The 26635-nt window shown below is 43.6% G+C and overlaps 1 protein-coding gene and 1 long non-coding RNA gene across 2 annotated transcripts; one reads left to right on the plus strand and one right to left on the minus strand.

Moving 5' to 3' along the window:
* The first annotated feature begins 1225 nt into the window (after positions 1–1225).
* tmem121ab (transmembrane protein 121Ab) lies at positions 1226–23055 on the plus strand. The gene is made up of 2 exons (XM_037244562.1): positions 1226–1470; positions 20647–23055. Exon 2 carries the CDS (start codon positions 21192–21194, stop codon positions 22134–22136), a length of 945 nt encoding a protein of 314 aa, XP_037100457.1. The 5' UTR covers positions 1226–1470; positions 20647–21191; the 3' UTR covers positions 22137–23055.
* On the minus strand, positions 6736–20640 carry LOC119117920. The gene is made up of 5 exons (XR_005096627.1): positions 19107–20640; positions 17756–17809; positions 15902–15963; positions 10221–10273; positions 6736–7176 (listed from the first exon to the last, which is right to left on the minus strand). It is a non-coding gene; the product is annotated as an uncharacterized LOC119117920 (long non-coding RNA).
* Positions 23056–26635: the final 3580 nt, after the last annotated feature.

Here is a 26635-nt window from a genome sequence, read left to right on the forward strand (position 1 = left end):
TAAAAACATCAGTCAGAAAGCAGTTTTATTTTGAAAATCCAGGTGCAAGCAATATTTAGGAGGCAAAGCAGGCAGTTCTACTTTGGGTGGAGATTTATTCCTCGTCGACTCGCACGCAGCAAACTCCGCTCTGCATAATGTCGCCACCGTCTCGCAAATGAGGCAATACAGCCATCAAAACTGATTCATCACATGGAGACCAAGCAGCGGGCTTTAAAAGACACGCCATTTGATTTATTTTTTTTTATATATATATATATAAATAAGATTCGGAAGTCCTTATGTAAATCAAAATTGACTCCAAGCATCACGTTGCCACGCCACCGTTAACACGCCGACCTCAGCAATCGACCGCACCCATCAAAAACGCTATTATGGCGGCCACTTATGCATCTGGAGCAGTTGTACGCTTTTGACCTACGCGTGCATAATGACTTTTTAATGTCTCATCGCATAATTCAAGCAAGATTACATGAGTTAGTGTAGCATGCCAAATCACTCTTGTCCTCCATCCATCCATTTTATATACCGCTTATCACAATTGACTAAGGGGTGAGAGAGACACCTTGGACTCATCACAATTTTGAGCGCTGACGGGGGAATTAAACCAGATCTGGATTCTATGCCAGGTCCACCCTGGATTGGGTTTTCCCAGCTTTCCAGATGCAACATTGTAAAAATACACTAATTAATAAATGCCACTTCCATCTTGTTGTATTCCCACCCCAGGAGATGCCGCGATGCTTGCAAACGAGCCGTGGCAAATTAATTAGAACGCCCATTCTTTTGTTTGGACACTAATCCATCCAGCAATGCTACTTAGAGCATATTGCTTCTTTTTTTTATGGCACATTCTCTTGCAAACTGTTGCTCCCCTTTCTTACAGGACTCGGTGACAGGGCAGCCGAGTGCTTGTTCCAGATGGCTGCTTTTCCTATATCTAAACAAAGTGATCATTAATGTAGTTGTTTTCAGCAAACTATTAGCTGGGAGATGGAAAGCCTTTTTTTTTTACTTCATCTATTTTAAATGCAAGAGGAGTTGGATTTTTGTTTTGGCACTGTTGCAATCAATTAACTCAAATTGAATACTTCTTTATCACATCATTGCCAAGGAGGCAAATGTCCTCTGTTTAGCGAGAGAGGGGGGGGAGAAGAGTAGGGGGGGAGAGAGAGAGATAGAAGGGAGGCAGAGCGAGAGAAAGAGAGAGAGAGAGAGAGCGCGAGAGGCTTACCCAAAGCGGTTGACTGTAGTCTGCAGATTGGACTCGCCACGCATGTCTGAATTCTTTCGCATCGGGCGCGCGAGCGAGGATGGGACGTTGGTCCGCGTAACTAATTACCATATTACTAATTCGGACTGCTGCTTTTTATTATTACTATCCTTTCCACCCTCCCCGACGGATTTACAAAGCATCTCTTCTGAGCCTGCGATGAGATTCAACACTTTGGACAGACTAGTGGATTGACGGTAAGCCAGTAGAGTTCATGTTCGCTTGTGTCATAGACAGATGGGGGGGGGGGGGGGGATAAAACACACTGTTGAACATGACATGGCAGACAAAATATAAGTGCAGTAAAAATGTTATCATCACTGTCACTTCCGACCGGCTCCAGTTTGTGACTTTCCTCTCCTCTCTCTCGCTCTCTAAAGGATGCGTTCATGCGCGTTCAGCATCCCCCCCCCCCTCCCTTGTTGCTGTATCAACAATATATTCTTGTTAAACACAATTTACTTGATCCACGAGAACGAGTTTGCTAGCGGCTCGTCAGTTTTGCTAAATGACAAGCTGTTCGTTTTGTGGAGTCAGCGAGCGGTTTGCCGGCGTGCGCGCGCACGCCCCTGCGCACACGGGCGGACGCGCGCAAGCACGTCGACAAGCGGGGTCACTGAGAAAATCTATGACCGCCACCGCTGAACTACTGTGCCCGACAATATTTCAAAGTGACTGTCGGATAATGAGAATGTGACTCTGTGTCTTTTCTGACATGACATGAATATTCTGTGGTGTCTAAAAATAGCTTGAATTAATGTGATACTTTTGAGTCAACAGGAAAATAATGAAATGCATGATTGGTGTGAAGTCTTTTTTTTTTTTTTAGCTTGCCATGTCGCATCACTTTTGATTGATTATCTTTGAACTATTACGTACATGACAGTAACAATTGTTGCATGCCGACTGATTAATTAGCTTGTTATCAGTTGATTGCACAAGGTCTTCAATTTATGATGATTTTGCTTCCTATGTTGGCAATTTAACCTGAATTTACACAGATATTTATTTTACTCATATTTTTGGTAAGGAGGTCCTGGTCGAGTGCTGCAAACTGTTGAACACCACTACAGGACTTTCACACCATTTCACCAATTGTTACTAAACGTGGTATTTAACCGGGATTAAATGTTTGACCTTTTAGTTACAAGAGCCGAGCGGCATCACTTCTCGCTGCCTCCATGCTTCACTGCTGCAGCTGTTTTGCACTGAGAAATTAATTCACACTCTACAAAGAAGAAAAATGCACATGCCAGGCTCGCTTTGGATAAGAGGTGACCCCCCCCCCCTCATCCCCCCCAATGCTTTCAGCCTCCAGCACTGTAACCAGCTTTGATAGCTCAGACTATACAGTCAACCCAGCTTGACAGCGTAAACGCAGAGTGATTTTCTCCAAGTCCCCGATTTAACAGCGTCAATTTTAATGACGCTAATTAGGATTTCTGATTACATTGAACGCGTGATAACGCTCGGCTTGGCGTTAACCGTGTCTGATACGTCGGCTCAAGCTGCGAGTGATGAGAATTTAGTGTAAATTGTCGCGGGGAGGTTTCCATGCTGCTCCTCTCCAGTGTCCTTGAAAGAAATCACATTTGGAGGCGCCGGTTTTTCCTCCGGGTTATTAAGCTCGGGGCTCCACTGTATTCATTCATTTTGCTTGGCTGATGAGCCAAATGTGAATTAATCTATCATGCTCAATTTATTATCGGATAAACAGACAATGAATTTGAATTTTGACCCTGCAGGGGTCAGACCGCACGATTGGCTACGCCATTCCGCAGTGTTTTATTATCTCCTTACAATGGAATTTTTTTACCTCAGGGCATGTACGATCAACTGTCTCATATAATAAAAGATAAAATTACACTCTAATAGATATATTGCCCAATCGTTCACTTGAATACCTCACCCCTGAGTAAAAGCAGAAATAACTGAAATAATTACATTTTATGGCTCTTACTACCATGTGGCGCTATATCACGCAAATATTGTGACACATACTGCCGCTGGAGTTTACAATGAAGTTTGCCCTTGGTTAAATCATCAATATCAGGTTCCCAGTCTTCGCATCGATTAACATTTTAAAACAACAACCTTAAGGTCAGTCGCACACTTCTTGGCATCCCAAGAAGTGAGAGCCAATGTGCTCCATTACAAATGTGTTGCATTACACAGATTACAGAGCGAGCTGCTTTTCATGATTGTGCACTTTGCATGCTTATTGCGCTGCGGATTGTGTTTCCGCATGCCTCGAATCCCATTTATGGGACTCTTTAAAATTCAGCCCTCCCGCTAGAAACTCAATTAAATACAGTACCGCTATAAATATATGAGCAGAAAGCGGCGGAGCTGAGTGAAGTACTGCGCGGTCATTCAGCCCCCTCACCAATCATCTGACCCCCCCCCCCCAGCACCGCCGCATAGCGACCGGTGGTCAATTTGAATGATCGGCCGGAGACAATGTGGGAGGCTGTCACGCCGGCCAAAACCGAGCGCGCTCTTGAAAACTATGTGTGCCCGGGACATCAAAAACGAGATTGTTTATTTGGACAGCGCCCGCTGGCAGCGGCGAGACGAGCTAAATTAGAGCCCTTTGTCTTATTCTGCATTACGCCCGCTCAATCCCGTAATGTTTTTGGCATCATCCCGGGCTGACACACTTTTGCACCGTATGCAATTTGCACATTGTATATTTTCCGGTTTTCAGGCACCGGTTTTCCCGCTTTGGAATCCAAGGTTGGAATCTCCCTGACCTAATGGCTTCCACTCCAATCAATAGCCACATGGCAGAGTCGATCAATAACAGCCGTACTAAACAATAACGAGGACCGAGAAAGCAACCTCCAGGCATCCCACAATGGAACGTTTTTGTAAATACTGTCTGCTTAATTATAGATCCAAAATACTAAGCTAATGCTAAATAAAAATGCAAGGATAAGGTCAAAAACGATGACATAGCCAAGTACATCAAAATGGAAAGATGGCTTGGGCAAATAAACACTTGCTTCGGTGTTTAGTAGCCAATAAAGGAGAGTTACAATATGTGGACGATTGCAAATCAAAGGCCTGATCCCTTAATGTTGGTACGAGGAGAAAACAAAAGTGCCACGGCGGCTTTTGACTAATAACTGCCAGGTCGAGTGAGACTACTGGATTTTATGGTGTGATAAAATGTGTCCCATCCGCAAAGCAGTTAAAGAAGTTTCCTCGTCTGATTTGACCGTGGGTGTTTTTTTTGGCTCTAAGATGGAATTTTTGCTTTTTTACATCGCAATCCTGTTGTGAGCTTCTACTTACAGTTCAATGTTATTACCGCCTATCTAAGTATCCCAACACACGCATTTTGGCACCACATTGAAAAGCACAAAAGTGCCAGAGAAGGTGGCTAGTGGTGAAAGATTGGAGCCATTGCAGCCCTCCAGGGAAAGCAGTTATCAGAGATACACAAGTGATGGGCAAATACATCAGCTCAAGTGCCACAAGCAGGTCGAGACGTATGGCGGTGTATTTCCTCAACGTCTGGACGCCTTGCCGCAATTGGTCATCAAGAAAAAAAATAACAGGTGGTAATAATTTCACTCCGTTGGCATTACTTGCTAACCAAAACAGCAGCACCATAGCTTCTAAGCAGTATCTTGTTCCTTGTGACTGTTTATGCCGTTTGCTCGGTCCCCACAGCCCAATTCAAAACAAAACTCATTTCACCCTTAGAATTGATTTTACTCATTTATGACCTTGTGTTTTCCATTTCATTTTCTCTCAATTTTATTCCTCAACGTGACATTCAAAGAAAAAAATAATCAGAATCGGGAAATGTTGAATCCTACAGAGCAGCAAGATTCCTCTGACAAGTAAACAGAAAATGTCTCAAGGCTGCGTATAAAGAGATGAGAGAGGAAAAAATTGTCAAGGATGGATTTGCAACATTATGACATGCACTTTGTTTTTGTCAAGTCGTTTCAATGCAATCTGTATATTGCACATATAATTTCCAAACACCACATGCAGTATTGAGTCCACTGGTACCAACCTTGCTACATCACCTTCAAAAGCAGACTGCGATTGTGATTTAATGTCGCTGGAAGTCCAAAAGGATTCCAGAGTCTATAAACTTGTCTTATATGCTGCTGCCTTTACAGTCATTGGAGAGCAGGTATAGGAACCAGTAAAAATGATCACTTGACCAAAGGCGGACATACTCTTTTATTGTTATTTTGAATGCATGCTGCATTTCCATTTGGAAAAAGAAAAGTCACAATATGTCTGCTCGGTCCACATAAACACCTCGCTAATGCGTGAGCGTGCACACTTCTCTATGTGTAACGGGGACTGTCAGAGTGCCTCCTCTAATGAATACATTACTTTTACTCCGCTCATGTTTGCATCACTGAAAGAATGCGTGCTCCTGTCCAGACGGTACTTAACACGATGTATTGTGTGCTGTTGCCGAGCATACATTTGTGCGCTGAGCATGTGTTGGTCTGATGGGCTGGATGTTCCCGTGTGTGCGTCCGGCTTTTTTGTTTGCCCTGGACCGACGATCTTTCATTAATTTGACAGAAGGTTGGCAGAGGCCAACCAATAAAAGTCACTTGCAATTTGGGACTTAATGCAATAACGCTTCGCTATAGATTCACAGCAATCTGTGAATCGAAATCCCTAGTTTGAATCTATTCTGTCATGCTTTAAATAACAAGGTTAGGCAAGATGAAGTCTCACTCTGGAGTCATTTTTACAAGACTTTACACTTTGGGAAGACGTAGCAGACGTGCTTGCACGCAATTCTGCGTCTCCATATGCCGTCTGCAGTGATGTAGATCTTAATTAATTATGGCATGGTCCAACAAGTGAACAAGCTCTGCATGCAAAAATGTAACTTAGCCGAGGGGGCGAAAATACATTTTGCTGTTGATGGGCCAACCAAACTGAAAATCGATATTCAACTGAGCCCATGTGGAAAGTATACAGTAGTTAATAAGGAGCAAAGAGAATTTGTTTCTTTGGAAAACCACTAATGGTCGATATTCTTGCAGAAGGTGCGTTTTAATTGCGCTGTTGGTAATTAGACTCGGCCCGGGGACTTTGACACTAGACTTGTCGACACTCCACGTCGCAATGCTCTACGAGCAAGGCTGAGTTAATTGCAGCAGAAACGAACATGCGGCAGCAGAGAGAAGCTCGAGCCAAACGGGCATTGTCCAGCACGCTGCCCGTTGCAGCCCACTCGTTTGCTACTCGCCGGCCTTTGCAAATTATGAGGCATCTGAGGTGAGCTCTGTCATAACCTCGCCGTATGAGGGCCGGCTCTGCAGGATTAGCGCCTCAACCCTGAAAGGAACTCTAACAATAGCGTAAATCAGCATCAATGTAGATCACTTGTGACAGGGAGGGGAGGGGAGGGGGGGGGGTAGGCTGCAGCCACCACCGGTGGACTGATTAGTTCGCAGCAGCAGCCGCTTTCTGGGGAGATGCACGTTCTTGGCGTTGAGAGGCAGAAACATCTGCTAGTGTGTCACTGCCTCTGGGCTGTGGAGAACTTGTCTCGCTCGCTCTCTCTCTCTCTCTCTCGCTGCGTCTCGCTCGCTTGCTCCTTTCAGCCATCACTCCCCATAACCTCAACTCACCCCCTTGTTTCCCCACTCTCGCATCTTGCAGCACTTAAAAGCAACATCACAACGCAAGCCGGCACTCATGTCGTCCTAAAACATACCGCTTGTGTCCACAAAGTGAACGGCAACGTGTCAACACATAAATGTTGCCTCACCTTTTTTTTTTTTCCTGTTTTTACTGATGTGCAGTTTCTCTCTTTTGCGTCTTCCTCGCAACATCCGTACTGCCTCTCAACTCAGTAGGGCGCTAATCGACGTTCAGAAAGCCACTCTACTCTGCAATTAGCCGTAAACCTACGGAAAAAGAAAAACAATGATAAATAAACATGAAACGATTGGCGCGCCTCGCCTGCCACACGAAGCACTCAATTCAAGGCTTGTTTCTTATCAGCACTTCAAGGCCGGTTATTTCAAACACTCTTCACAGCACACTACACACAACTCCACAGACAATCACGACTTGACTCTCCCAGTCATAGCTGGAAAATACAAAAAAAAAAAGAACTAGAAGAACATCAATGCATTTTTTTTGTACATCAATAAAATAGAGGACAGAATTAAGATTTTAGATTCAAAAGTCAACCCAACTGCAATTATATCAATGAGGGATGCTCAATGGCTTTAGTATCGGGGGTTTGTTATCGACCGTCTCGACAAGTACCGATACTCGCCCATCACTGAAAACAAACTGATACATATTGCACTATTTTTTTTTCCTGTCATGACAGTATTGCCGAGCTAAATCACAGCGCTTTGTGTAAACAAGGCTCAGAACACAACAGACACAAGCAGTTTCAAGCGTCCATTCCTTCTGATTCTTTGAAAGGCCCAGCCATTTACTGTATGTGGGTGTTGTTCCTAGAAGCAGAGATAAAGCAGTGTTGGGTGCTTCATCTTTGTCCACACGGCTCTTTGGCTGCGTGTCCGAAATTTGCTGCCCACAGTTTCAAGTCAGAGCCAGAGACACGGGCTGCAGCCTCCACCGAACCGAAAAGCTTCATCATCCAGCAAACATGCTCATTTATCCCGACTTGGCTGGCAATATGAAGGGATTACAAAAGGAAAAAACACTTTTTTTTTGGACTTCTTTGTTTTGGTGGCTTTGTCAGGCTCCCTTATTTCCCACTTTCTTCGATTTCAAATGATTTCTTTCTTCCCAATGTTTACACTTAATGAAACCAGACCGTTTGAGTCCCAGAAGCATGACGCCTTTGAACGTTATCCTTCGTCTCAGTAGATCAATATCAGCTATGTTGTGCAACCGTCTGCTCGTAATGACTAAAACTTTGTTGCAATAGATTTTCTTTCTTGCGTCAACATCTCAGTGGAGACGTGACGGAACAAGCAGCATATGGTTCCCACGGTAAATGCCTTTTGAATGCTGTTTGGACAAAACGTCAACATCTCTTATGGCTCAAAGCTTTCGAAATTTGAGATTTAAGGTCACGTTTACATTTTCCAAATTTAGTTCTCAGCCATCTTGGCTAATCCAGACTTGTTTAACGATCTTGTGTTTCATCTAAGGGACAAATGATCGCCACAAAGCGATTGGGAAATAATTAACCAGCAGATGTCAAGATTTTAATCGCACCGATTAGTCAACACTTTGGTGGGGCTGTTTTCCTTGTAACAATCTTTCAAATCTAAGTGCTTTAGAGCAGCAGGTCAAAACAAAGGTGGACTTATCAATTAGGTAACTACTGCGGATGGAGTGCATCGTGAGAGCGGAGCGTTGAGTCGGATTCACGCAAACTGTCAAATGGTTAGGTTTCATATTCGATCACGTGAATTGCTAGCTAAAGTCGAGCAATAAAAATGCAGCAAAGACGAAAAATCAATAAAACGCATGAATGAGGCAAACGGAACAGATGTGTTCAGTAAGTCTGCTGAATCTATCCCCGAGGCTTTGTCTCCATGCCAATACATGAGTCGACATTCTGTTTCATTTGGCGAGATATTATTGGCCGATGTATTCTCGGCAAAACAATTAGCAGACACAATCGCTGTATGTCTTCAAAACCGCAGCAGAGTTCCTACAGATCCGGCCTCCGTGAAGAGGATCCAACGGAGCCTTTTGACTAATCACAGAGGAACTTGTTCATCAATACCCAGACTTAGCGCCAAAGCCCGGCTAAGACTTTTGTTCTGTTTCAGCAGCGCCGCCGTCAACTTTTCCATCCGTTCCGACTTCCATCCCAAATTGGCTATTTGGGCGAGTCGGTACATGGTTCCTTCCTTTCCTTCATAGAGGTTAATGGGTTTGCCACCTTCTGTGTCACAGCAGGAGGGCTCTCATATGCAGTCCGCCCTCAGTTCCCCGAGCTTAAAAAAAAAAAAGCCTGAAAGCAGCGCTAGCCGTTTATGCGTACGTGGACGACAAATTCGTGCGAGTTGTATGTGCGCGACAGATTTCGCATGTTCGAAACCCAGCGTGAGCGAGCGCGAGACACGCTACGTCGGGCTGAAGTCAAACTGTAGGGAGATAAAAGAAGCAGGAAGAAGCTTAAAAGCGCGCCACCGCTGCAGGTGTGCGGCTGTGTGGGAACGATAGAACGCTTGTGTCGTTCATCGGCTTGCCGCTCACGACTGCGGTTAATTATTCACCGGGGTTGTGCTGCAGAGATGAACTGAGTGGCTCTGGGATAAAGGCACTGAAGGAGGAAGATGAAATTATAAAAGCTAATGATGGAACTCTGGCGGAATTTTAATTTCCTTAAATTGATTTTCAAGAGGTTCCCGACCTAACGAACACGGACGGACATTGAGAAAGGGGGAGGCGAGAAAGTCGGTTTCTTTTCACCTTGACGCTCTTAAGTATCATTGGACACTTTCACGTCCGTCCATTTGTTTAAGTCGCTGCAGATCCCTTCTTGTTAAGATCAAATTCACAACCCCTTTCCCGGTTCACATCTCCCGAGAATTTCATTATCTAACAAACTCTCTCAAACACACAGGAAGCACTCAAATGTCAAAGCGATTGGAAATCCTGTGAAATGCAAACTGCCTGATAGATATTCATAACAAACCCCGAAAAATAAAATCTACGGAGGATCCGAGAGCAATGTGACCTCATCATAACCGCAAATCACCTGAAATTAAAGACAAGTATCTCTTTCATTGCCATGGCAACCCCTGATAACCTACTTTAGTGGGCTATAATACTGCCTGGAAAGCTCGAGTGTGGTTACCCTGGTGTCAATATAGACTGTGCTGTTCATAGTTTTTACAAGCACACAGTAAAACGAATGGCTAAGTAAGCAAATGCTAATGACATTGCATCACTTGACAACAAGAGAGTCGTGTTCTCCTGTTTGTCCGCAGCGTAGCGGAAAACTTACCATCGTTTCCACTACAGATGAGCATAGATTCTCCTTGCCATCTTGACGATTATCTAAAGAAACAGGAAAAATAATTAGTCATCCATTTTCCTCAGTTTAATGGCATTTAGGGGGAAAAAACACTCCTACTCTCATAAAGTTTAACTGGAACTCTTCTAAAACAAGTTAAATAAATTTTTTAAAAAGCAATTTTGTGCAAGCCCAGTCAGTAGTTAATGTGCAAATCCCCATGGCAACCCATTTGACTATCATGGACATGTTGAGCTTATATTCATCCCGGAGGATAAATTCAATTTTCACTCTGCTGTTTAATTGGTATTGCATGCAATGCACCGCAAAGAACTAATTCCCACTGAGGATAGCAAGCAAGAAGTCAAGGGAGAGTTGCTCAAGGGTGAGAAGACCACATTTCAACCCAAAGCCATGTCCTTGTTGACTTAGTAGCTACTACGGTCTCCTAAACAATACCCGAGGCAGATTCCACTATTCCAGTGGGATGGGCATTGAGCCCTGTGGGACTAATATCTATTACTGGAACTTGGTTGGCCTTGAGAACCTTCTCTTTCCTGTCTTGTTTGCCATTTTGTACAGTATTTTCAAATGAGGAAGGAGAATGGTTTTACCCGGAGTAAACCACAAATAATATAATAGGGTATATTACTCGTCATACAAAATTCCAACGAGAGCAGGCTCCTGCGTCTCATGTCACTTTATTCTCTCCTCCCTGTCTATCTATCGCTTGTCCTCTATGACCAACACGCCTCCTTGGCTATGCCTGTTAGCCTGCTAAATGTGCAGCGGGCCGTGGAAAAGAGCAAAAGGCTCAGTGATTGGCAGAGATAAGGCCTCTAATTAGAGGCAGTGATTGGAAGTTGCAAAGGGCGCTTTGCTGGTAGGCAGAGATGGAGGAGACAGACGTATTGAGGGCGCCCAACCCCGCCGCAATTAGACACACATCTGCTATCAACCATCAGTTCAGTGTCCTTACAACAGACGTTCTGACGCATGTCGCCTGTCAATGTCATTCATTGTCCCCGTTTTCCTTTCGCTTGTACAACCGGCTGACACGCCTGCTTATTGGTTCTGGAGAGACTACCGTGAAGGAAGAGCAAAATAAATGGCCATCTAATGCAAGCATGCTGGGCAATAGAAAAAAAAAAAAAGAGAATAGACTAATACTTGGCTTAAGATCTTGACCAAGAGTGGAACATCTAAGGTGGAACAAAATCCAATCCTGCTTGAGAACCATAGTTGGGATCTTGAAGCAATTATTTCAACTTCTGCATCCCGAAATATCATATTCTTGAATATCAAAAGGAGATAACTGCTGTAAAACGTGAAAACTCGCATTATCATCTTCTATCCGGTGATGGTACAATCTTTAGTGTTTGACCTTGAGCCGCTTTTATTACACTTGGATCATATAAATGTATGCATGATTAGAGTCAGACACCGGAACCGACATCGGCATAGATTTGTTTAATTTAGAAGATAATTGCACATGCAATAATGTTGTCCCGTTGTTTATGTGGACAATTAACATATTCACCGTGGGCGAGACGGTATGAGCACCGTGCCGAGATTTTACAGCCAGGGTGAAATGTCACATCATCTAAGCGCCAAGTTTTATGACTCTAATCTACTCTGCAGATGCAGCACCCACTCGCATGTTCCAAATGAAAGAATAGCACATTGTACTACATCAGGAGGCTCTTTGCCGCAGGGGGTTGTCATTCCATCCATGCAATTTATGAGCTGATACTTCAACGGCCTAATTTAAGATACGGTGGAGTCATCATTTAGATAATCAACACTCGGCAAGTAAAAAACCCCGAGAGAAGTCGGCCGTGATGTATAAGCCGGAGCGGCGCAACTTCTGCTATCTGCTCCGGTCTTAAATCTTGCGGTCTCGTATTTGGCAAAGGGCGGCACTGCTGCGGAAGTCCGTGTGGGCTTTTTGACAGTTGCACTAAAGAAGGCTCCAGCGTGGCGACGCAGGGGAGTACTTGAGCGTTGCCTTTAAGCAAAAGACATTGCTCAACAAAGGCAGCGGCCGAAAGGGAAATTTTATCCGGCGGGCATGATCCATATCTGGGAAAGAGTCTAAGTGGTGTCCCTCCAAGGTGGCATAATATTAATTATGACCCTACTCTGTAATATTACTGCGGAAACATCTTTTATATTTCAGTCATATTCTGACAATGACAGTTTCATTCATGCGCAGTGGTCCTCTTAATGTGTGTGTTCCGATTCCGATCACTTGTCCTTGCTATCTCGCAATGTAAACATGAAGACTGTGAGCTCGGCTTGGAAAACGTGACCCTGAGGGAGACGTGTACTACTACAGTCGTTCGGCGTAATAGGGAAGCGGGAGATTGTTGGATGTGAGGGAAGGCTCAGCTTTATCCCCTTAGCACAGGTTAAACAAGCTCGGAGAGATAGCGAAGAAAGCAGGGCGAAAATAGACGCTTTTTGCCCGGTGGGTGCTCGGCATTTATGACAGAAAGCAAAACAAGCAACAAATTTGTATTCCGATCATTGCCGCGTTGATTTCGATTGCCCAGGACAGCTTGGAGAGTGAGACGTTTATTTGACATTATCGGTTCGTAGCCGGCAAAAGGCGAGCTACGGCGCAGTACATAAAACAAACAAATAGGTAAAAGGCTAACAATGCAGCGCAACGCTAGCAATGGTTTGTCCGATCAAAAATAAAAGGAAGGGTATATTTTCCTGCAGCCCGAAAAGCAACCGAGGAAGTCTTTTGGGTTGACTGTGTACTTTTTTCCATATTCAGTCTGATCACAGTGACCGAGTTGACATGGCGACACAGGCATGAGTCATTTGATTAAATTACAGCCGATACATATTCATAGTACGGAGGGTCCTTTCGTGCTTTCAGACTGCACAATACAGAAAAATGAAAAGTGGTTTCTTCTAATAACAATGACGGCATGTTTTGTTGTTTGCGGGCAACTTTCCATGAGACTTTCCTCGGCTCCTGTCGAGACGCATTTTATGCTTCCATCTTTTTGCCAGTGCTGGTGTTATTAAAGCATTGCTCGAGGGAGGCGGAGCCACTGGAGACTCATGGAATCGGTTACCGCAGGACAGAGTGAAGGCTCGCTATTTATGAATGGCCTTTAACTGTAAGGGAGAGATGCATGGCTCAATGTTCTCCCCCCCCCCCCCCCCCCCACTTGCCTCTGCCTTCAATGCAAAAGCATCCGTCCACATTAGCATATATGTGTGCGTCTTTGTAGGATGAAAGCGAGCTGGTGAAGGATAGCAGAGGAGCACCGAATTATTTATGATCGCCATGCACTATAATTAGCAAAAACGAAATTGCATGTCAACACGGACGGCGGTTAATTCCGGCCCTGCTTCTGTCAAACGACATTACAAATGTTAGCGGGTTACTACAGCGGAAACTAACCATGTTGGTCAAGTGAAAATAAAAGAAGATTGCCCATTGGGAGGCCGTGCCCTGAATTATTTTAAACCAAAGTGAGGGAAACCAAAGCATAAATAAACTCACGGTGGCATTTTGAGGTAATAGAGACCATTAACATCAACCCACTATATGCATGTGAGGTATTGTGCTTCCAAAAAAAGGGACAATAATTGATGGGTGTAAAATAATAATTACATCATGTTTTAATAGGACATCTTAATGGTGCTTTTCCAGTCCTGAATGGGTTACTAGCTTGAAAAGCACAAATTAAAAGGAGTTAATTAGCGGGCCCCATCTGCCTGCAAAGCCTTTGTGGGACTGTTTACATCCGACAAGTTGATGCGTTATTAGATAATACTCGGGCTCTAATGGTTGCAAATGTGACAATCTGGTGAGTGGAACGCTCTATCAAAGAGGTGCACCAATGACCCGGCTGTGTTGCAAATTAGCATGTTAATTAATATTTGCAGCGGGTATGAAGTGATTTGGCAAAGTGACACCTGTGATATCATTTAAGATCAGTCAGAGAAGTGCGGCGAGTGGAATAGCTGAGCTTTTATTGTCAGAGCTAATAGGCCAGCGTGTTTTGCACTTTTGTGTTTCCGATGATGGTCGGAAATATGCAAATTGGTGTTTATCAAGCAAGTTTGCACACTGCCTTCATGGAATTCAATTCCTATTCATACTGTCTGGGGAATCATTTGAATATGCCAGACAGGCCAATTTTCTGACATATAGAAGAGCTTTATGGAAAATATCTTTTGTGGTTCGGGAATTTTTTTTTTTTCAGTCACATTCTGTGGCTGAATAGGCTCGCGCCCTCGCAGAGGTCTGCCCTTTGAGCTGTTGTGACAGATTGATTGGCTGCAAGTCAGAGTCATGGCACCAGAACTCTTTTTGAGGTGTGAGATGGGGTGAACACATATTTTTCGCTCCAAAATGCCAATTTCCACTCTTGACTTTTTTTTTTTTTTTTTTTTAAACAGGCCGCAAAAGCTTGGAGGATTTTATTTCCCCTTCGCACAATGCGGGTGGTGAAAAATACGAAAAAAACATGAATGGCCGCGGTGTTTCGTCGCATGCACTGGAGGAGTTTGCGAGCCGATTTTTTGATGTGATACTTCTCCAAAAGATTCCCACGTGACTTACAGGAAGGGAAATGTCTCACTTGGCCCATCATTAATCCTCGGCTGGTAATATTTAAATCCCCCGCTAAGCAATCCATTTTAACTCCTGGCTCATTAGCAGCGCATCAAATCCTCTCGGTATCGCATCTCCTTTGCCTTTTCATCAATCACATGCAACAGCAACCTTTGCTCTGCATGCTGCGTCTCTTTCCACTCATCCCGGTTTTTTTTGGGGGGGGGTTTCTCCCTACCCCTGCCGTGTTTCCTTTGCCTCCCACGACATATTGAAGGTGACAGGTGTGTGAATGTTTTATGCAAACTCTCAAAGGCTCATGAAGTCTTAGTACTTCATAAGATTTGCATCGGCACACTCGAGCTATTTCATTAACAACTTGATACCGCACTTTGTTCACGTGGTTCAGCTGTTCCTGGCAGGTTATCATTCTGATGATTTTTTTTTTTTTCATGCTGACACGCAGCACATGTGATGAATACCGAAGACGTCCTGCAAGATATTTGTCTTTGAAAAGTCATTTTAGCCTCAAGTGAAATCGAGCAAGCAGTAATGCGGCGTGACTCGAATGCAACGATGGATTCCGTCGCCCCGCGGGGTGGCCATGTTTGACATGGACAGGTGGAGGGATTGCAAGATGGGATTAAGGGAGACAATTATTGACGGAACAATACGTTGCTATTTCTGCATAATTATTGCGAGGAAAATCCCGATGCTTGAATGAACTGCACGTATAGCCCAATTATTGTGACAGGAATATTGTATAGGGCAATTCAATATGGACGTTTACAATGGCGCCATCAGTGCGCCGGGGAGTTAAAATGATGGGATCATGTAGGAGGAGCATGCTAACAAAGCTTCCGTGTTTGAAATGAAATTGGGAAAAAATGTAATTATGGTAATCACGACGGCCTCAGTTGAACAAAATTAACAGTGAGGGATTGTTGATCCTTTTCAAATCAGTCGTAATAGGTTTGATTGCTGGCGGCACGATACGGGTGGAATGTCCACGTTGCAGTTCGGAGGTTCTTGCTTTTTAATCTCGGCATCATCAATCATAAAAGGGGAACGGACGGAAGATGAGACTTACTTCTCAGGCAACCTTGAGTCGACTTCCCGCTACATGTTTATCAGTGTTCTGGAAAAGAAGACCTGGAAAGAAAACACAAACGATATTGTAGAATATCTGGATTATACTTATCATAATCTGCGCAGGGAACAAGTTGAATATCTGAATTTGTCATCCAAGTTGACATATTGCGTCATTTTGGATTTTATTTTTTATTTTATTTTATTTCGATGACATTTACAGGACTTCTTGAGTGACTAATCTTTTGGGTGCTTAACCTTTAGTTTTGGGAGCCAGGCTAATGTTCAGAAAATATTTTTTAAAACGAGAGAGAGAAGTAAAAGAGAAAAGGGAAAAAAAAGATACAAGTAAATAGTGCAGTCAAGCATTCCTAAAAACTCTTACAGAACCCCCACACTAAGTTGTAATTAGTGCGCAAGTGTGAAAAGAAGATAACCACTGTATAAATCGATAAAACGCTGCCGATGCTAACACGGTTTTGGCTGACTTCCATTGCTGAGCACCATTGTGTGTCGTCGTCTTCCCGTCAGTGCTCATTTACTTTAGCTTGACTTCGTTAGACGGTTATGGTCGATGCTTAGGAACTCTGTAATGAATTGGCCGGGGAGTGGGAGGGACTTTAGAGTCTGACATTTCTCCAAGAGTGCAACTCGGTTTAATAATAGAGTGAAAAGACAATGAATGTCCTTTTTGCTCGTCAAATTGGGTTACCTCCTTCAATCTCCTGACTGATACTTTGTAATTGCACTGCGGTCGATGGCTAACGCCCATCACGCAGGTACTCTAATGGAAGAGTAAAATTCATTTGGGAAGATTACTTGAACCCACTAGAGTGAGAGAAACAAATGGCTGCCGACTAAAGCCGCGGGTTTGGCCTACGATGATCTGCAGCCATCACTTATTGGCCGGTATTAAGTAGCGCTCAGTGGAAATTCTCCGAGCGACACGTGCTAAGCCACTGCGAGTGGCGTCCTCTGGTTTGTGCGACGCGCATTTAATTTTAGCCGCATTTGATCAACACCCACCTCCATTTAGAAACCGTGACAGCTCGGAGATAGATGAGGCTTTATTTCCAGTTATGCGCGAGCGTGTAGCTTTTGGTTCTTATCACACGACAAGACATGATGAAGGAGAGTAAGACGCATCAGTCAAAATAGTCAAATAACTTCTTGAAAAATAGCAAAAATAAGAAAATAGGAACGAAAGAGATGTGCGTGTACAAAACGGACTTTGAATGGAATGAATAGATGGAAAGCACAAAGTGTGACATTGCAGTCTTGCCCGACCGACCGTTGTGAGTCATTCTTAGTTGATCTAAAAAATGTTTCATAACATTCGTTTTGTAGGAAAGTTCACCTGAGAATGACCTTAGCACACTTGGCCTTGCTTTTGGAGAACTGTATGAGCAAAATATTAAGCGCAAAGGTGTTGAATGTGTTCAGACCATATAAAATGGAAAAAAGGAATACCTTCAGTTGTTTTAATTTGCTTTGTCTATATTGGAGCGGGTCTGGTGTACAATACACGGACCACACTTGTTCCCTTGAGGGCCACTTTAATACGATTAGCAAACATGGCAAAGTAATTCCAGGCAAGGGAGCGAGATGTGTTTAACGATTTGGGTTGGAGCACTTGAGCCATGTTAGAATCGGAAGGGGATGGAGGCTATTATAGTTTAGCGTTTACACACAAACAAAACAAATGCTGTCAGCAAATATTCAAGAAAGGTCAGGGTTCATTTCTTCTAGAAAATTCTGGTTCTTTGGTATTCACATCTTTGTATTGGAACAACAACCAAATAACTGAGGGTGGTTTACTGTGTCTTAAATAAAAAAATAAAAATAAAACACTTACCTAGGAAGCCAAGATTCTCCAGTTCTGAACCTTTGAATCATTCACAAAATGCACCTAGACCAGAGATGAGCAAATTAAATGATGGATGAAAGATAGCAGTGCACATCAAATCGTCTCAACCACAAAAACATTTTTTTTTTAAAACATCAAGAATGACTTGCTCTCAACATTTATTAGCATCTCATGCATGCCTCTAAATTCAAAGCCACTCTTTTGAATGATCACATTGCTTCTAATCAATTCATTAGGTATGAAGCATCTCATCTTTTTTTTTTTTTTTTCAATTTAAACAGCGAGGTGATGCTCCGTCTATATGTGGGTGCGGTCTTCCTCCACATAACATGTAAATGATTCGCAGCATTCTCCTAATCAGCCAATTAATCATCGTTTTAGGAGCGTAATCTCTCTCTTAGGCTGCGTTCGACATAATTTGGGTTTTCTACATTCATACCCATGCTTGGATTACTAATGAGACTGTTTGGCAGACGTTGCCAGTGATGTCATATAACCTCGTCACAAAGTTAATTTAGCTTTCATTTGAACTGCCTGTAAGTTCCTCCTATCATACTGAGAGGAGAGATGGAATTTCATATTTGGGTACTCATTTGAAATTGCAAAGTTGTAAACAACTAAAATGCCTTCGGGGGGGTGGAATACTTTTTTTTTTTTTTTTTAAATAAACATGAAGTGTTGTTTTGGTCAAACACACTGAGTCATCATGCATTACACTTGCAAATGATTTTAATATCAATACTTCAATCGCCTTGTAGGGTGCGGTTCTGCTTCCGCATAAGTTCAATGTGCTTACAGCAACATTTTCAATACTACAAGGGAAACTTAAGCACTTCACACCGAGCATGATCATTTGAATTGATCATTCAAAGTGATTTAATTACCTTGAAGTTGGAAAGCACACTAAGAGCGGAAGCCAAATTATGATTTAAATATTTGTCAGGAGATGACAATGCTTTGTGTCTTTCTTCCCGTCGTAATTAATTGCAACTCTCTGAATGCCGAGGAAATATGTCAAGGACTCCCTGGATTTATTTTTTTTTTTTTTACAAAGTCAATTAAGTGACACACTTGACATGTACTGTGCACCTTTAGTGGTACAATGAAAGAAAATATCTCAGCAATTTGTAATGTTCCTGACTCCACTGATTTTCCTGTACTGCTCTCTAAGGGGAAAACGCATTAATTAAAAGTTGACATTTACATAATAAATAATATTAATAAAGTCACAAAATAACCACATGCCCACGCAAATACAAGCTTATTACACACAAGATTGAGGTCGAATTGGTCATGAATTTTCTACATTAACGAAAAGTACCAAAATGATTCAACTTACATGGCTTTTTCGTCCACCATTTTATCAGCCTTGGCATCATTAGATTCACCAAAACACCTGCTACGCTCGTGACGCACCAGCCGTCGCTAACGATGCGTTCAAGAACAACTCGGAAATTAGTGTTATTGCATATAAAACAGAATTGCGATTGTCTTAATAGCTGTAAAATTGTGTATGGGAGGTCAGCGAGAGGGAGGATGAGTTTGACGCTGCAATTGCCTGATTTATTTGCTATTTTATGGTTCTTCTAGACAATATCATCATAGTTATTTTTGTCGTAAATAAATTAAACTGTAAGAAATAAAATGGCAACCTCACATTGAAGAAAGATGACAACATAAATTTTGCCTCTTTAGTAATCGTCATTGTTGGCTGTTCTCACATAAAGTCAGCTGGAATAGACTCCAATTTACCCGCAGCCCAATACGCATAGGCCCCTGCAGTCAAAAAGAAAAAAAAAAAAAAAAAAGATGGATATTATGGTCTTTTTTTTCTTTCTTTTTTTACTTCAAATTGCAAAATTGCATGTAACAGAAACCACGCTTACTTATTTTTACTGCAGTGGACCAAAAGTATTTTACAGCACTACTGAAGGATGTCATGTTATTTATGTACCTTATGACGACCGACTTGGAGTACCTCGGGTACTGTTTTGTAGTGAAGTATGCGGCAGCTCTATGTGGCATGAATTTTAAATGGACCAAAGCACACAACATATCATCAACAAATGAAAGAAAATGAAACCAAACTAGAAGAGCATTTTATTCCTACAGCACAAAGTGCTTCATGTGGTTAAAATTTAGAATTAGTACGATAATAGATTTAATTAAAGACAAAAGCAAATCAGAACAGTCTTTCTGGAGTGCTTCCCTAACCTGTCTCCCATTTTATAATTTTTTTTAACCAAGGGATTATAAGTTAAGGTTCAGCAATATACTGCACTCCTTATTCCTCACTGTGTGTGCACATGTGATAAAGTCCAGTAGACACCAATGAGCGATTTAAATTTACAGCAGGAGCAGCCGTTGTTATACTTTGGAAACTGCCACCCCCACTACACACAGGAAATGAAGGATTTGTTTCTTCATTTGCTTTGGCTCAAATTGAAACTGTAGTGCAGGGTAATGATGCAGAAAACTGAAGTGCAAAAAAAAAAAAAAAAAAAGCGGATACGGGGGTAAGTAGCTTCTTGTATGTGGCTTGGGAATGAGCTGCTCCGATCAAAATGACACCGCCGGGTGCAGTGTGCTAAATGGAATTTCATTTGAGGATAAGGAGGCACGCGGCTCGATGACCACAGACACATGACACACTCTTGAGAGAAAGGTGAAGCAATCTTATTATACCTTGTCTTGTCCTATATGCATTGATGCCAAGCTGACACATCACTTGGCTGCTCGCGTGTGCAATGGCTGCTGGCAATGACAACTGTGTTATATACCCTGTGGTGCTGACAGCTTTCTCTCTCCTCCACCTCCTCCTAAACCACCATCCCTCCCTCCCTCCCTCTATCCCTCTTCTTCATTTCATCTCGCTCCAGGCTGAGGGGAAGCTACCACGTGGCAAGAAGGAGGAGGGAGGGGCAAGGATGGATATTCAACCTGGTGTAAGAGCCTCCCCGCGGGGATGCCGGCGTAGGACGCAAGGCCTCCCGGGCCGTTGACCTGCCGTCTGTGTGATTTATGGCGGTGTTGGGAGGGGGGAGGCTCCAGGCCACTGCAGACTCCTCGCTCTGGGTGCACCGGCATCTGCAGGACGCATACGTGGAGGGATTCTAAGCCAGGCGTGCGTAAATCCACCAGCCGGATCGCTGCTTTGTACGCAGAACTCCTCCCTTGATATTCCTGCACTGCAGCAATCCCCCGTCTCACGTCTGTTAGACCAAGCCGGCTGTGGCAGTGTGTGTGGATTACCATCAGTCATGGCGTGTCGGCCGTAGAGCTCCGCCGCTCGCGGGGGGCGGGCCCAGCGAAATCGATGGAAGTAACAAAGTGATGCTCCAGTACTGGCGCGCCCGCTCGTAGTCGGACGTTAAGACAATCCCCCCCGAAAGGTGTCAAGTGTGAGCCAATAGGTGCCCCCGCCATGGTGTTGCCGCCTCCCGATAAACGCCACGTGTGCTTGACCACCATTGTCATCATGACCAGCATGGCCTTCATGGACGCCTACCTGGTGGAGCAGAACCAAGGCCCGAGAAAAATCGGCGTGTGCATCATAGTGCTGGTGGGCGACGTGTGTTTCCTCATCGTGCTACGCTACGTAGCGGTGTGGGTCGGAGCCGAGGTGCGCACGGCCCGGCGGGGCTACGCTATGATCCTCTGGTTCTTGTACATTTTCGTGCTGGAGATCAAGCTGTACTTCGTCTTCCAGAATTGCAAAGCCGACAGGAAGAGTCTGGAGACGGTGGCGCGGAAAGCATTGACGTTACTTTTATCCGTGTGCGTGCCCGGTTTGTATTTGGTTCTGGTGGCTCTCGACAGCATGGAATACGTCAGAACTTTCCGGAAGAAGGAGGACATGCGGAGCCGTCTCTTCTGGGTGGCGTTGGACTTGCTGGATCTTCTGGACATTCAAGCCAATCTGTGGGAACCCCAACGCACGGGACTCCCCATTTGGGCTGAGGGCCTGATGTTCTTTTACTGCTACATCTTGCTCCTCATCCTCCCCTGCGTGTCGCTCAGCGAGATCAGCATGCAAGGTGAGCACATGACCCCCCAGAAGATGATGCTCTACCCGGTCCTGAGCCTGGTCACCATCAACGTGGTCACCATCCTGATCCGAGGCGTCAACATGGTGCTCTTTCAGGACAGCCGCGTGTCCACCATCTTTGTGGGCAAGAACGTGGTGGCCATCGCCACCAAGGCTTCCACCTTCCTGGAGTACCGCCGGCAGGTCAAGGAGTTCCCTCACCCGCAGAACGCCATGGCTATGGAACTGCAACAAAACTCGGTCGGCCACACGCAGACACTGCCCAACGCTACCGCTTTGCCGCACGAACCCACTCCGGCTCAGGACGTCATTGACACATGACGCTCGACGTTGGAATGAGGTTGAAGCTTCTCTAGACAGAAGAAAAAAAAATATGGGGGAAGGGGAAAAAATCATCTACAAACTTGGTCAGGGGACAAATTCAACTCCTTAGCCAGGGTACCACCATCATGTGTTTTAAAAGTTCAGACTGCGCCGAGAGACTCCAAAACCCAACGGAGCAGGAAATTTATGTTGTGTAAAAAATGTGTCCCTCTCGCTTTAAGTGTCTTCTATTTTCTAAAGGTCACCGGTACCAGCACCAAACGAGGCGACGTTTAGCTTCCCCCGTTTCCCTCCAATTGGGACAAAAGAGGAGCAGACGTTGACATACGGCCACGGCGAACCACTTGGCGCGTCGCGGCAACGGGTCGATAGCGGCCCGACGCTCGGCCTTCGTGCGTTTGTGTTGTGTAACCTGTGGAAACCGCAGCCTCGGGCGCTTTGGAACTACGGGTTTGATTAAAGCCAAGCACCGCAGCCGCACTGCGAGCACACACACAAAAACACACATCACGTCGGAAGAGCATGCACACAATTCTATATGCCTGCAAGTATGTGTGCAAATGTGTGTTTGTTTACCACAGGTGGGAGGGGCCGGGGGCGGGGTTATTACAGGTCATTTTGTAACACAGGTGTGTGTGTTTATGTGTGAAGTGCAAGTGAGATAAAATTGTGTGTTGATGTCTGGAGGAGGGAAAAAAAAAATATTTCTCAACTGTACATTCCTCAAAATGTGTCAAAAGTAAAAAAAAAGATATCAGAGTGTTTTGTTCACAGAGATAAAAAAAAAGAAATTAAATATGTGCAACAGACTTTAGTTTCATTCCTAATATTGTTGTCGTTATGATTACGCTGTACATTATCTACGAGCGGGAGGCCAATGATGTTTTAATAAAGGTTATTGATGACGATTCATTTTTATATTCTTGGAATTCAATTTGGAGGCTGGCAGATTTTTTTGTTCACAAATTAACGCAATGCAATTACTTTTTATTATTGTCATATTAAATGTTGTTGACCGTGTTAATGATTTCTCATAATAATTAGCATACATAAATATCTCAATTTTTGCAAGTGTTCACATTTTTAAAAACATAGCGCGGAAATCACAATGTCCCACTGGCTAGCTATTTTTAGAACAGGCCCACGAGCTTCTTTAAATTGTCCATAGGTGTGAATGTTTACTGCTAAGTTTGCCAATTTTTTAATGAAAAACAATCTTGGCACCAACTTTAATTACATTTGTTTGACGTTGCATACTAAATTCCCCCTACCAAGTCGCAAAAATAATTAGCCCGCATTTTAAAACCTCACCTCGGACTCCTCAGCGCGTCATGAAGGGAAATTTGATCTTCCTCTTTATCCAAGCCTGCAAAAATCCAAGCCAACATACGTTTAAGTGGCTTCTATATAAATGTTATGGCTGCCAAACAAACAACGCGACTGGTGGAGAAAAGTTGCCAAGCAAGCAAGAGTAGAAGGCCACCAACAAAGTGGAGGGCATCACTCAGTGCTGCGTAATTGCTCGCAGATGTCTGAGCCTCCATGTAATGTCCCGTTTCCTCATTTGGAACAAAATGTCATCTTATATATATATATATATTTTTTTAGCCCGAGCGCAACTATTCACAACACTGCTTTTGTCTCGATCTGACTTCCAATGAATTAATATTTTAGACTCAATCTTCATTTTGTCATCGGATTTTATTCCAAACACCATTTTGTCCGCTGTTGTGACAGTTAATCTCGCTTTGTCAAAGTATTTAATTACACACCAAAGCGAGGTCTCAACTCGGCAACAACTGTAATTGTGTTGCTATTATCTTTTAATTCACACCAGCAGTTTATGTCGCGGTTTGCCCCGCTGCTGTTAAATCTGTTTGTATGGAATCTGTTCAAAGGCAATTAAGAACCAGAGCCCGAGTTTAATTAAGAAAATGTCTCTCGGGATATTTGAGGCCGACCATTGATGGTAATCTGTCGGATTTCACTGTCGGGTTTAGGCGCGATTGTTTTAATAAATCTTGTCCGAGTGAAGGTAGTAAAGCAAATGAAAAAGTTAAATAATGCATTTGCGCAACGGATCACCTTTCACAGGCCCCGTAAGCGAGTCATCCATAATCTCAGTATTGCGGATTTTCATCTTGCTTGGATCCAGCATCTCTAGAAGTGCAAAGTCCCCCCCCCGTAAAATCAAATCAAAGTCACTTAGACGAGCGGAGCCACTTTGTGCGGGGCACGCGCTAACTAGCGCTCATTTTGTCCACTTACTTGCTTCAACGGTCCCACTTTCGGAAGGAAACATCTCGTGTGTCATCACGCGCTGGTCGGAAACACTAATCTAAATGCAAATCCCCCTCGCTCACTCATAAAACAGCTGCTCGGTTGTTTCCGACACGCGTGTTAAACGCTTTAGTTGTGCATTTCCAGGTCTGTCCGTGGACCTTATCAATTTTACATCGTATTATAACATCAGGAGGTATCAAACTGAAAAATAAAAGCGACACCACCGCTCTTTTGAGACGAGCCTCCGGCTTGGCCAAATTGTGTTTCGTCAACTCACGCAGGCATTTGCAACCGTAAATATTGAACAGGTTTAACATTTGGAAATGTCGGCCGTGGCTGTTTTCTGAGTCGTTCGCCGCAGATAAAATATCACTCTTATTGCAACCACGCCGGGACAATCGCTCTGGGTGACCTTTTTGAGACAACTGATAAATGGGTCTTTGATGACTTTTAGAAAAGAGAGAAAATGCTCAACGTCATCTAGCACCTGTTAAGACAACAATGCTGCATGTCCTTGGTGTATGGAGACAATCGGATGGAAAAAGTTTTCCAGACAAACAAGCCGCGAGATAATAGATGAGGGCAACAGCTCGACGGCAGATGTAAAACAAAGTGAGGAAACACATGGAAGGTTCCCATTAAGGAGAAACATGCTATGTCCATGCATCGCTAGCAAAGACCCCCGCTAAGACCGTGTGGGCCAACGTGATTGAGTTCAAAGGGGGCCGCTTGCAATACCAGAATCTTGAATGTGATTGTTGAGCGATGCCGGTAGAAACGTGGTCTATGACCCGGAGCTTGATTGGAATCTAAATGTGACGCTGGCCCACCACAGAAGAAGAAAGCATGCTTGTGATGATGTGTGTTTGAAGAATTTCTCCTGCAGCAAAGGCACAGCGAAATATATATTTTATTTTTATTTTATATAGGTATAATTTTTTATATTAATATTTATTAAATTATATTATATAATATATATTTTTTAAATGACATGCCATATATGGCATATCATTTTTTTAAAAATTGGAATTCTTACAATAAAACACACCACAACTACATTACATCAAGAGTGAATCCCGTCGTCTGCACGATAAACGAGTACTTACACTTATTTGCACTAAATAGACAACTAGCAGCTATTTGGCTAATTGAACAGTTTACTCAATCGCTTTGCAATCGGAACAATTTCAGTCATGCTAACTAAGGGCAAATAATTAAGCAGGAGGAGATGAAGCGTGGGTTATCGTCACACACGCCGGCATCCTCTCAAAAGTGCATGTTGGCTTTATTCTCGTCTAAGATGTCCCGAGGTGTGAATGTGAGTGTTAAAAGATGGCCAATGCCTCCCCACCACAAGGCTACTTCAGGAAGGTCAGCCAAAGTTCAAACGGAGATGAAGTGATGGAGAAGTATCTAATTTTATACACACACTAAATGTCCTGTGTATGTGATTAGATTTTTACAAAATGTTCACAACTTGTTCATTAACCTAATTAATTTTATTTGGCTCCCATTCTCGTTTTTATTGCTGAACAGGAAGTGGCTGTGGAAGCATGGAGGGCGGGGGCAATCGGTCAAGCTGAGGGGACAAAAAAGCACTGACTCGGCCATTTTTCCTAGATGTAACAAGAATTGCAACGAAGCGGAACCACCAACCCAGTTGGCTCAACATCCATCACTGTTCAGCTCAGCAACGCGCCCAAGCAGCAGCAGGAGAAGAAAAAAAATACCAACAGGCACAGTCTTGCAAAAAACAAATGTCAAGGGGAGAGATTTACAAGTTCTGGTGGGATGACAGTGTTGTGGTCACGAAGGTCCGGGTGCGTCCATGTTCACTGGAGCAGGTTCTCGCTGCTTGTTAGGGAACTTCAGTGTGTGCCCATTAGGAAGCTGCACAGCATCCATGTAGGCCCATGAAACGGGTACCTCTCATTAAAAGAATACACACTTTTAGCATCAATAAACACACACACAAACACACGTCCCCATTTGTTCAAACCGTTGCAGCCATAGCTTTGTCACGGTTTTATACTCACAAGCCATGCAGTGTCAGTTTGCGTCAATAAGGAGGACGAATTGACTCGTGTATCAACACTGCCCCCTGGCGGTTCTAGCGAATCTTACACGCTGGCTGATGAAATGAGTTTCATGTAACGGTTATTATCAGGCGTATTCTCACTTGGGTATTTTTAAATATTCAAGATAAGATTCCA

This window comes from Syngnathus acus, chromosome 24, assembly GCF_901709675.1.
Source record: "Syngnathus acus chromosome 24, fSynAcu1.2, whole genome shotgun sequence".
In the NCBI taxonomy this organism is placed as follows: Eukaryota; Metazoa; Chordata; class Actinopteri; order Syngnathiformes; family Syngnathidae; genus Syngnathus; species Syngnathus acus.